The 13,308-nt window shown below is 33.2% G+C and overlaps 1 protein-coding gene across 5 annotated transcripts; it reads left to right on the plus strand.

The window, feature by feature from the left end:
• Positions 1 to 1,565: 1,565 nt before the first annotated feature.
• On the plus strand, positions 1,566 to 13,015 carry LOC114301269 (cysteine and histidine-rich domain-containing protein RAR1). 5 transcript variants are annotated; one of them, XM_082882427.1, is made up of 6 exons: positions 1,593 to 1,926; positions 4,463 to 4,545; positions 7,788 to 7,939; positions 8,727 to 8,965; positions 9,608 to 9,718; positions 12,587 to 13,015. In XM_082882427.1, exons 1-5 carry the CDS (start codon positions 1,828 to 1,830, stop codon positions 9,701 to 9,703), a joined length of 669 nt encoding a protein of 222 aa, XP_082738553.1. In that variant the 5' UTR covers positions 1,593 to 1,827; the 3' UTR covers positions 9,704 to 9,718; positions 12,587 to 13,015. The 5 variants fall into 5 exon arrangements, with proteins under 5 accessions (XP_082738549.1, XP_082738553.1, XP_082738551.1 ...); XM_082882425.1 differs by lacking the exon at positions 12,587 to 13,015 and adding an exon at positions 10,057 to 10,521; XM_082882426.1 differs by lacking the exon at positions 12,587 to 13,015 and adding an exon at positions 10,179 to 10,521.
• The last annotated feature ends 293 nt before the right edge of the window (positions 13,016 to 13,308 follow it).

Here is a 13,308-nt window from a genome sequence, read left to right on the forward strand (position 1 = left end):
GAAATGTGAGATTTTCTCTGTGCAGTCCAGAATTTCTTTGGGAAAAATTTCTCTAGGCTGGAATTTCTCTGGACTAGAATTTCTCTGGATCAATGTTGAGGGATCTTAGACATTATGAAAATATTAGATAGCCTTTATACTATAAAATCTTACTACCAGGGACCCTAAAAAAAAACCCTATTAAATTAAGTGTATCTAAAAAACAAAAAAAATATATATATATATTATTAAAAAAATTATAAAAATTAAAAAATTAATTTTCTTAAACCAAACACGTTAACACTATCCCAAAGTTGGCAGAGTCAAATCTTACGGGGATGGTAACCTAGTATGGAATCCAAGGCTGACCCAGAGAGAGAGAGAGAGAGAGAGAGAGAGAGAGAGAGAGAGAGAGAGAGAGAGAGAGAGAGAGAGAGAGAGAGAGAGAGAGAGAGAGAGAGAGAGAGAGGGAATAGTAATTTATTTTTTTAAACCAAAAAAAAAAAATGTTTTGTGGAGAAATTATTGATACGTTTGGTAGAGTTTTAAAATTATAATTTGAAAATAAAATTAAATTTTGAATTTGTGAGTTTTGAAATTGTAATTTAAAAAGGAAAAATTGTTTGGTTATAAGTTTAAAAAAAAAATTTACTTGAATTTTGAATTTTTAATGTGACATATGAAAAAAAATTTATTTGGCTATGAATTTTAAAAAGTATTTTCAAAACTTAATTCAAAAACTTATAACTCATAACCAAACACACAACTCAAAACTCTATAGAAAATTCTATTCAAAATTCATAATCACACTCTTTTTAAAATTCAATTCAAAAAAATAATTTGTTATTTTGGTCTAAAAAAATAATTCATATATTTAAAAAATGTCAAAAACAATTTTTTTTTTCAAATAACAGTCGCGATTGACAAATTAAAAAAAAATAATAATAAAAAATAAACTATTCCAATCAACCGGCTGAACGTTGGGGCGAATGACCGGGTAGATCTAAAAAAAATTAAAAAACTCACTAAAAGGAGCTTTACCAAACATGTTGTGAAAAACATTTTGAAATGTGAGGTTGGAATTAATTTTTGAAAACTCTATTCAAACAGGGGCTTCACGTATAAGGATGAAATTAAAATTTCATAATTATATCAAACACAACTTATAACAACTGTGGGTCTTTATCTTTTGGGAATATTTCATTACCAGTCAAATTTAATTTAATTCATAATATTATGTGTTACAAAATTTTCGTTTGACATGTGAGTTAAATGCACTATCAAACTAAAATAGTGTCGAAAAGGCAAAATAAGTTAAAATGTCAATAAAATAAAATATTAAATTCAAACCAGAATCATTTTATTTTTTTATTTTCTAAAAGTTAAAAAAGTCAAAAAAATTCATCATGATTAAGATTTTTTAGTCATAAATTAAATAATTAAATAAAAATATTAGAAATCTCAAAAATTTTATTAAAATTCTTACCAAATGTTTTACTATGAGACTTACATAAAACTTACATAATTTTTTAAAAATCCTAATATTAATCATAATAAAAAAAAAATTAAAAAATTAACTGACGTCGAAAACGGAGCACCAAGTTTCGTTTCGAGTACAAATCTCCGCAGAGACAGCGTGCAGCATAGAATAGTTAGAACCTGTGAAAAGGCAATGCGTTGTCGCGAAGGCACAGCCCGGTGGTTTCGGCTTATTAACCCAACCGCTTTCATACTTCTAGAATCTACTGATAGATAGAGGGGTAAAAAAACTAGACTTCCAACTTGGGTCAGCTGCTGCTACTACTACTTTCCTGAGAAACCAAGAGAAAGTAGAGAGAGAAAAAGAGAATGGACAAGGTTGGAAAGCTCCGGTGCCAAAGAATCGGCTGCGACGCCGTGTTCACTGAAGACGATAACCCTGAAGGTTCCTGTAGATATCACGGCTCGGTCAGTCTTCTCTTTCTCTCTCTTTAAATTCTTCTGATTTTACTCTTCATTGGTGTTGCTTCTCATTTTTGGATTTAATCCAAATTATTCAAGAATAATATTTGTATGTATTATTTGAGACTAGTTGAAAATCTTCAATTGATTTTCTCTACGGCTTCAAGATTTTTTTTTTTAAATGTATTTTGCAACCATGTTTTTCCCCTTTTGAAACTAATTGAACCTGAATTGAAGGTGTTTGTAGATTGTAGGACTAATTTCAGTTCAAACTCTCAATTCCACGCCTTGGATTTTAGGGATGATTTTATCTGCAAATTTCTGGATTGGATTAAACATTAATTTCCTGGCTTCCTTTAGCAATTATGTCAATAAAAATGAAACGAGTTGGTTAACATTGTCTTCTTAGCATTGAACCCTTAAGAAAAAAAAATATGTTTGGTTTGAGTTTGGGAGATGAGTTTTAGAGATAACAAGTACTAAAAGTTGTTTGGTTTGGTTTTTTTCAAATGATGTTTTGGAAAATTATTTTGAGAGAGAGTTTTGGAAAAAGTGATTGATTTGATGCGTATGAGAGAGAGATTTGTTTGGAAAACTTGTAAACCAAACAAGTTTTAGGAAATTTTTTTTAGAAAATTTGTTTGGTTTGATTACTTTTGAAAACTTATTTGTAGAGAATTTTTTTCAAAAATTTTTGGGAAACACAAACCAAACAAGGCCTAAAAATCCTGCTTTTATGTTCTCTCTCTCTCTGTGTTGTCAGAGATTTCACACTTGAAATATAGGGATGATTATATTAGATATTGTATACCCACTAAAATTTGTGTATTTTCTATTAACCTATTTTTGGATAAAGCAGATCAAAAAACAAGAAACCTATAATAGCTATTAAGAATAGGTATGTATGGAAGATATGTTAGCAGTGGCTGGCAATTTAGATACATCTGAAAGTTCTCAATAAGAGGAGAAATTCACATGTTATCCTAGAAAGTGGCGTACCGCCATTACCTCACTGACTCTGAAATCAAGTTTCGCATTATAATTTATATTACATTCTTTATGCAATTCCAATAAGCATTGAATTCTTCTTCAAAAAAAAAAAAAAAGAAGAGTAATCCTGCATTATGTTCTCCTGTGTTTAGAGATTTCACACTAAAGTATAAGGCTGCTTTTATTAGATGTTGCATACCCGCTGAAATTTGTATACTTTTTATTCATACTATTGTATTGCATGTATGACCTTGCAAATTGATTTATCAATATATATCAACATTAGTCCCTTGCCATTTTGCTGATTGAGTTTTTCTCTTCCATGCTTGGGGGGTGGCGTTTCGCTGGGTGCTCGCACTTACATTTCATCAGGGAGTAAGTTAATTTTTCACGTTCTACTTCCATTCCTCATGTTCCAATCATAAATCTTAACCTCAGATGTACAATCACGGTTTTAAATCATGGATACAGTTGGCGTAATTGTTGCAGTCGCAATGTAACAATGTTGGGAATACGGCCCAACATCTAGTTGGAATTGGAAACTAAACTCTGATTTTTTTTTTCAAGCACTAACAATTTCCAAAAGAACTCGTTGATAAGCATGTTCTAGTCATATTTATCACATTTTGAATGTTTGTAATAGTTTTTAATCAACAATGTGTCACCTAAAACCATGTTTTGTAAATGATATTAAATTTTATAGTGCTTTTAAGGCCAAAAAAAGGTTGAGTATTTTATCTGGTAAGGAAATTTCGTTATCGAGTATAATTAGAAGTGTTACTAGAGTAGATAATTCATAAGAATAAAGCAAACTTTAAGACCCACAGACACAGTTGGAAGAAGATCCACTGCATAGTGCACACAATCACACACAACTTGTTTCTAATAAAACCCTCAATACAAATTCATTTCTCTGCAAATCATCATAGAAATTGCAATTCACATATTATTGATTAAAATCCATGGTATGTTACACTAAATCATCATAAAAAATAAAGAAAAGTACCTAAAATCAACCAAATACTTCAACACGAAGACCGTAAGCTGGCTCGGACTCCCGGTTATCAAAAAAAAAGAAAGTTTCAACATGAAGAAGTATCACATCTTAGATTCCAAGATCAAACTTGAATCTTGAAGTTTCAAGCTCCAAATGAGTACATCTAAGTATTTCAAACAAGTGGAGAGCAACAACAGAGCAAGAGGAAGAAAAATGGTTTAAATAAATTGTGACATAAATCACGTTTGGGTGTGTTATATTGCCGACAGAGGCTGTAATGGCCGTCTCAGACAAAACAACAATCGTGACACCTAACAGAGGTTGATGGTAGGGCTACATTGAAATGTTATTGTAAGAATGAGATTAAGATTGTTTCAATTGAAACATGAGGGAGTAGAGTGCAATTTGAGTGAAAGTACGAGGGTGAAAAGTGTAATTTTCCGTTTATGCAATTCTGTAAAGAGTTATATTCTTCTTCTTATTCTTATTATTATTATTGTTACTCATTTTTCTTGACATATTCCAAAAATGTAATTTTCAACACTTCTTTTCCAGCCTATATTTCATGATGGAATGAAAGAGTGGAGTTGTTGCAAGCAAAGAAGTCATGATTTCAGCTTGTTTATAGAAATTCCAGGGTATTTATTGTTCTCTTTGTCAAATTTTTTATCTTTTATTTTTGAATCTCAGAATTTTCATATTTGATTTTGATAAATTTACATGCCCTAGAGTTGGACCATAGACTGAAACCAGAAGGCAGAAATTTTCTTTCCAACTTACAGTACTTGATATGCAGGATCAAATATTGATGCTGAGTGATGGAGCCAGATTTTTTCCTAGCGGGCTCAGTCAACAACCAGTTTTGATTTGTACTATACTGATATTGACTTCATGATAATATAATATTGATTTAGTATTGGGAAGCAATTAGGAAAAATAAAATCATGAAACCAATGCTTTGTAAAGTGAATAAAATGTTGTTATTTTCCCTCCAAATTATAGAAAGTCTGAAAAATTGAATTCAGTTGAATAAATTAGAATTTCAGTTTTTTGCCTGCTTCTATGTTTTTGTATTTTAGTTCATATTTTATTTCTTCATTCTCTCCTACATGACTTTCTAGATCCTTTCCAAGTCATGTGCACAGAACAAGTTCATAATTTTTGATGGAAGATAAACACCATAGTTAATTGAATTTTATTTAAGATGATCATGGTAGGTATAACTTTACTTGATGACCACCACTTTCATGACTTATGATAAGTTTTCATGAATGTTGATTTTTATTGTGATTATCTAGCATTTGCATCATTTAACCTTTTGATTGGCATTTATTGGAGTATACTTTCTTTTCCTCGGACTTGTTATCTATGATTTAAGGAAATTACACATTTTTATTTATTCTTGTAACTGTGATGTCTCTCCATGCCTAAGAAGCATGGACACGGACACGGACACGTGACACGACACGAATACAACACGGACACGCCGACACGTTAATTTTAAAAAAATGCAGGACACGACACGTGGAGGACACGCATGAAATATATAATTTTATATATTTATTATATGTTATATATATGAATATATCATTCAAAGATAATAAAAAATGCAATATAGCACTATTTCCTATAAATTTATATGGTTTTTGTTTTATTATTATACCTTAAGGTCATGTTTGTTTGGGCGGACTGGATTAGCATTCCCATGACTAATAGTCCTAGGACAACCAATCCGTTGGATTATGTATCCTATCTTAACTAATAGTCAAGTTTAAAATAATTAATCTGTACTTCAATTGTTTAACCAAACATCGGATTACTAATTTTATTGGACTATTAGTCCAATCCCAAGCTCATGTCCACCCAAACAAACATGGCCTAAGTTGTTTTGTTCAAACTTATAATTAGTTTTACATATCTATAATCAATAGACACATGTGTTTAAACAATTGACACGTGTCCTAAGAGTGTCCCAAGAGTGTCGGTGTCCGACACAGACACGACACGGATACGTCACCTTCTTAGAAGTGTCCGTGCTTCTTAGCTCCATGCTATACTTCAAACTGTTGTTCATGTGCCATCTGTAACTTGTTGGAGTGGTTCAGTTTTCATGGGATGCCAAGTAATCATTGTGTGGAAGAAAAGATGTCTGCTTCTCTCTCTCATTCGTCCTTGAGCACTAGTTGAACTTATATGGATCCCTAAATTATAATGTTGGTATAAATTTCAAATGCTCAAGATGCCTCTTTCTTGTTCCTATGCTGTTTTGGCTTCCCCTGCAGACCCATAATGAGTTGTGTTTACATAAACACTACAATTTTCATCGTCATGTCAATGAGATACATAATAACTGCAGCAATAACCTATCATTTGATATACAGTTAAGATGTCTATGAAATAGTGGGAGGACACAAAATTTTATAAACGGTTAATATCTGTGCGTATATTTGGGGATTGGTTCCTGAATATAAGCATCCCAAAAAGACACCTACTCATGTTCACACAGCATACTTCAAAGTTACTCAGTATGAAGTATCTTGTTTCTGCAAGCTAACTGCTACCCAAAGATTTTCCCACAGGTTCAAACCTCCTGCTTTCCCACTCAACCCCCATCCTATTCTACTAGAAAGCTCTTAGATTTATATGTTTGTTGGGGCATAGATAAACACTTGGTGTGAATTACTTCAGGATGCACTTGTTAGCCAGCTTAAACAGAGAATAGCATTTTTTGCAAGAACATTGCCATGGTTGTTTTGATCAGATTTGGACCAGGTAGTGATGAATTGTAATCTGGTCTGTTAAGAAATAAGTATGATCTGATGCAATCCAGTTATCCGACGGACAATTTTCATGTACATTGTCAATATTCACTGGCAACAGACACGGCTAGTTCTGCCATTATTAATCATTGAGAGAAGAGGAATAATGCAATGAAACCCAGGTCTAAGTTTCTGCTATTGTCTTCTTTGGTCTTACATCTCAAAATTTTACCATGTCCTTCACAAGGGCCTCAATAATTGATAGCAAAGAAGCCTAGAGATGGAATAAATGAATTCAAGAGGTATCTAATATTTCAGAAGCCCATTGCTGGCATGAAAGTCATGCTTAATTTGTATATATTTTGAAACCCTTGCAAATAATAAGGGAGGAGAGAGAGTGGTGGCAATGCCACACATGTTAAAATTTTAGAGAGGTAGCAGAATTTAACGTGATTGAGAAATAGATAAGTGATTTAGGAAACAATGGAACCCTATGATGCATGGACCATTTGATCTTTCATGATTAATAATGGGTCAAGATTTTTCATACCTTTTGTTGGGTTTATATGTTATAAACCATTTTTCTGTTCTTATTTGATTTTTGACGGATTGGATCGACCAAATCCAGTACCTTTTAAGCACACAAATCACATGGCTTGGATCATTATTGGGTAAAAAATCAGAACAACCCAACTAAATCTGACAAATCGAATCAGAATCCGACCCATTGGCAAGCTTCCTTGCTTGAATTTGCTAGATGATGTTATAATTTTGAATTTTATTAGATAGTTTAATGTTAGACATTTTTGTTGGATCTGCTCATATACAATAATAATTTGTGAAGTGCCTTCCTTATTTCTGTAATGATGTCCCCTTGCATATAGGTTGAATTAGAATTTTGCAGAAGAAAAATATGATATGTGCTTAGAGAAAAAAATTGCTAATCTGTTAGAAATTTATGTCCTTGTTCTAAACATGATCTGGTAAAACTAGTGACTCTTCCATGAACCGATAAACTTAGTTTTGAAAGTTAATTAAATTGATTATCTTTCCACTTCTCTCTTGGTATCAGTTGCTCAGTTTTGTTTTATTAATTATTTGTTGGTTTGTTTTCAATGAAGATGCCAATTAGGTAAACACACTACTGAAAAACCGGTGTTAGCAAAGCCAGCTGCTACTCCAAAACCAGTTCCCAAGGCAACTCCTGCAACTGATGTGTCGTCAAAAGATGCTTGCTCTAGGTGCCGCCAAGGATTCTTTTGCTCAGAACATGGTATTCTTCTTGTTTGTATTATTTTAGCTTTAGTAAGTTGGTGACAGTGAATCCTGTGTGTCAACTCCTCCCCAACCCCCCTGCACAGGTTTGCCATATTAAAACATATTAGCTCAATGTTTCATGGGAGCGAAAGCATTCAGGTTGATTTTCCATATAATTTCCAGTAATTAATGTCTTTCAAAATACAAATCACTTCCATAACATTGGACTCGTCAATGAGTCAAAACATAAAATGAGGATGTATATCCTTTGCTAAATCCTAAAGAGACGGTTTTTTATGTGGGAAATATAATCATGTCAAATGTAATGTGGAATGTTCTGTATGATTTTAGATGATATTGAACGTGCTGGAGTAATCTTCGTCTCCTTCATTTTTGTGACTTTTTGTTTGCTGGGAGAATGAGGTGATGAAGTTTGAATCTTTTGTTTTTTATCCAACTGTTTCTTTGTTATCAGGAAAAGGAAATGTTCTCTATTCTATTTGTCTTTAGGAAGTATAATATAAAAGTTAACAAGGCCACAATAGCTAGTGTTTTCGGCTGAGTCCTGAGTGTTTTAGTTTTCTCAGGTCCCAAATAACTCAAGTTATGGCTGTGTTTGGATCTTGGATTTGTAAAGCATAAACTGAAAGGAAAGTTTTTTATTTTATTTTTTTCTTTCACAAATCCCTTCCATTTTGTTTCCCTCCGCATGCTAACTTTCCATTCTTTACCTTGTTCTTCATCCTTCTAACGTGCAGGAAGCTTTATTATTTTTGTATGCTAAACTAGCTTTTATTTTCTAGGTTCACAAGTCAAAGTAATGAATCCAAATCCACCAAGTGCTGTAACAGTTAGCCCTGCCGAAAGCAATACAAGTGTACAGGAAGGACTTTCTGCTCCAGCAAAGAAGATGGTAGATATAAACGAACCCCAAACCTGTAGAAATAAGGGATGTGGTAAAACTTTTAAAGAAAAAGATAATCATGACACTGCTTGCAGTTACCATCCTGGGCCTGCCGTCTTCCATGATCGGATGAGAGGGGTGAGAATATGCATATGTTGCATTTCCTGTAAGTTTTTGTGATAAATTTACCAATGTGCATATGCTGCGTTTTGTATCAGTTTTTGTGATCAATTTACTAATGCATTGACACAGACGCAGCACGCAGCACGGACATTACACAAACATGCTGACACATAAATTTTCAAAAAATATAGGACATATGCAAAATATATAATTTTATTTTTTTAATTATTTATCATTTATAAGGATAAACAATTATTATATGTAATATAATATAAATATTTAATTCCAAGATAATAACAAAATACTTTATAAAACAATTTTTTGAAACTTATAGGAGGAGAATAATTTTCTTAGTATAACCTTATATTATTTTCCTTTTATCATTGGAATCCGAGTTGTTTTATTTATAATTGTAGTGTGTTTCATGTGTCTAAGTAATGGACACAGTTTTCCAAGTGTCTAAAGCATATCTGAGCTTAGAAAAGTTTAAAAAACATAATAGATCATGTTTGGATGCTTGTTTGACAGGTGTAGAGACGTGTTGGTGTCAACAAGGTGTCCGACATGACACGCCACCTTTATAGAAGTGTTTGTGCTTCTTAGATTAAATGTCTCCTGTATTTCAAACTTATGGCTGGTCGTTTTAAATTTTTGCAGTGGAAATGCTGTGACATTCATGTGAAGGAATTCGATGAGTTCATGACAATTCCGACTTGCACCAAGGGATGGCACAATGCCGATCCAGCGTCATAAGAAGCAGAAACTAAAGTACGATGCATTTCTTTCGTTACTCCTCAATTTGGGTTGTCAGAGTTGGTTTTGTGCTGCAGCAATTCATTATAATTGACATGTTCCATTGTTATCAACTATTCCAACCATTCACATTGAAGAAATGAAACCATGATAGGTCCTTGTACTTTACCCTTTGAATTTTAACACGATCTGGTATGGTTATTTTACGCTTTCAAGGACTGTTTGTAGTGTCATGAAGATTACAGTAATGAGTTATTAGGTCTTGGTTACTTTTTAAAACTTCCAGACCTTTTTGTTTTTTCTCTTATCTCTTCTTCTGTTTTGAAATATTTGCAAGCGATATTATCATGCAGGTGATTGATGATTTTCCAGTCTCATCGTTTTGTGACTAGTTTGATAACTATTGTGATGATGAAGTTTTTACAAGTGTTATGGCGGTTTCATTGGGTCATGAAATGGCTATGGTGGTTGACAGGTTGCACTGGTAGTGTGGTGGTGGTGATGATCGTGGTTGGGATGCGGTTATGGTGAAAGTGGCCTGTAGGTTAGGATGGGGAGCTGATAGGCTCTCTTATTTTGACAATGACCATTATGTAATTGCAATAGGATTTTCTAATTTTTGTAGTTTTTCACCAATCAATTTCAGTATTTTCATCTAAATTAAGCTTCAATGAATTTCAGGGTGAAAATCACTGCAAAAATAGAAGGTTGAGCTCGACTAAATAATTAGAGCAACTGTAACATGAATAGGCATTTTGTTTAAAAATGTAATGTATTTTGTATAATATGTACATCAAAAATATTATTTATTCCTGAAATTGATGTGCGTAGCCTCTAAGACTCCAAATAATTCTAGCCAAGAGAGTCTTGAAATAATACTAGCAAAGAGAGGATGAGGTAAAATGATTATTGTGTTGCCTATCTTGTTAGAACTCGGGATTTAGCAATTTTTTTTTTTTTTTTCCTGATTTTGTTGGAGATGCTTTTACAAGGATTCAAGTTATTATTTATTTATTTATTTTTCGTTTATAGAAATCAAGAGAACTATGCACAAGTGAAATAAATTCGCTATGTACCTCACTTCAATTACTTAAATTGGATTTATTTATTTATTTTGAATCAAATTCACTTCTGACATGGAGAATATGCTGGATCTTGTGTCTCTTTCGGCATTGCTCGTGGCTTTGTTTTTATTGGTAATGCAAGCTTTATCGGATGGCTTTGCTCATCTTGAAAATCAAGGAATATGTAAAGGGATGGCTATCTGTAGACAAGCCCCTCCCGTAAATCATCTCCTATTTGCAGATGACTGTTTCATTTTTCAAACCTTTGAGTTATCCCATGTATGGTGTTTACAATGATTCTTGAATGCTTTTTGCTCACAAACAGGGCTTTGTATTAACTTTCAAATATCGGAAATTTTCTCAAGCCCAAATATGTTGGAATTTGACAAACAGAGTCTACAATCAATTTTATGTGTTAAAGTTGGGAATCATTCGGGCATTTATTTAGGAGCCAACTTGGGTTTTACCAGCCAATCAAAAGGAGTTATTTTCAATTCAATTTTAGAAAAAATAACAACTAAACTCCAAGGGTGGAAATGTAAGATGTTAAACTTTGCAGGGAGAGGGGTTTTGGTTAAATAGGTGTTACATTCGATACCGGTGTATTTAATGTCGGTATTCAGAATGCCAAATTCCTTTTTGAACAAACTTTCTAACATAATCATAAATTTCCTATGGAAGTCCAATGGTGAGCGGGGAATCTATTGGAAAAAAATGGATGCATTTATGCTTCCCAAAAGATTGGAGTGGATTGGGTTTTAGGGATTTAACGTGTTTCAATCAAGCTCTACTTACAAAACAGGCGTGGAGGTTGATTTCTAATCCAAATGAGTTATTGACACGGGTCTTATTGAGTAAGTACTGTCATAGACAATCTCTCTTTCATGTTACTTTGAGCTCCATTGCTTCTTCGGGGTGGCAAAGTATCATATGGGGTAGGGATCTACTGAAGTCGGGTCTTTATTGGGTAATGGGAAATGGGCAACAAATTCGGCCTTTTGTAGATCAATGGATTCCATCTATGCTCAATCCCTTGCGAGGAAAGGAAATTACTAGACTTCTTCCGGATATGCGGGTTAAACATTTTATTGACTGGGATCACGGCTGTTGGAGAGAAAATTTGCTACGATTGTTCTTCCCAGTAGCTTGTTCTCGTGCTATTATGTCGATTCACATACCCAATTATCCTTGTGAAGACAAACTAGTTTGGAGTCCAGTTAAAAATGGTGTTTATTCTGTAAAATCTGGGTATAAACAAGCCTTGATTCGTACTTACCCTATGTTTTATAGGACTTGTTCTACTCAAGGGGTATGGAAGAAGTTATGGAAATTAGGCTTACCTCCAAAATGAACTGTCTTCATTTGGAAATGTCTTCACCGAATTCTTCCTGTACAATGGGAATTAAAAAAACATGGAGTCCAAGTTAGCACTAGATGCGCCCGATGTCACAATGTTGAGGAGACAATTGAACATGTATTTTTTGACGGTGAGTGGGCACAAAGAGTATGGAGGGGCTCACCTTTGGGTCTGGATTTTCAAATTGGTGTACCAATATCTTTTTTTCAATGGTTTTCTGGTTGGATTGAACAAGTTCATGACACTCAAATAGTTATCCAATCGGTTGCCATTCTATGGGCCATTTGGTTACAAAGAAATCAAGTGGTTTTCCAGCACATTGTCCCGAATGTTGAGAACACCTTAGAGGAAGCCAGGAAACTCTTTCATATGTCCTCATGTCTTAATAAAATAGATAATGGCACTTGCTCTACTTCTGAAAATAATCAAGGCACTAATACCTCTAACTTTTGTATTTTGTAGAATGTTATAAACACCCGCAGTGCTTTTGATGCTTGCCACTTTGTCATAGATGGCTCATGGAAATCACCAACCGATCACACAGGAATTGCGTGGATTTGCTTGGACAACCAACAGTAGTTGATTAAAATGCAGGTTGTGGTGAAACCATCCTTATCACATGCCTTGCTAGCTGAAGCGCATGCGTGTTTAGATGCCATCCGATGGGCTGTACAATGAGATTTGAAACATACAAATGTGTACACAGACTGTCAGGTCTTGGTTCATATGTTTCAACATCATCGATGTCAGGAGGATTGACATGTTATCACTCTTGTTCAAGATATTCTAGCTTATGCAAAATGTTTGAATTATGTTTGTATTTGTAAAGTTGACAGAAATGTTATTCAGTAAGCACATAATCTAGCCAAAAATGTAACTTTTAATACTTAAGGTATAATGTATGGATGGTTGGTTCGTTCTCAAAAAAAAAAAAAAAAAAAAAAAGGAATAATTTCTCTTCAAAATTTTTATCATTTCTTTTGTTCAATAATTGAGTTTCATTATCAAAATAAAGATTACATAATCTCACAGAGCCATTTTAAGTGAAAATTTCTTAACACTTTTTTCTTGGATAATGTAATTTTTATCAAAATCAAAAATTTCATCATTGTGTTTTTTTGTAAATTTTCACAATTCTCTTTATAAATTGATACAATTGAAATGTTGAAGATAAAAATAATATA

The sequence above is a fragment of the Camellia sinensis genome, chromosome 8 (assembly GCF_055761805.1).
Source record: "Camellia sinensis isolate YWXY chromosome 8, ASM5576180v1, whole genome shotgun sequence".
Taxonomy (NCBI): Eukaryota; Viridiplantae; Streptophyta; class Magnoliopsida; order Ericales; family Theaceae; genus Camellia; species Camellia sinensis.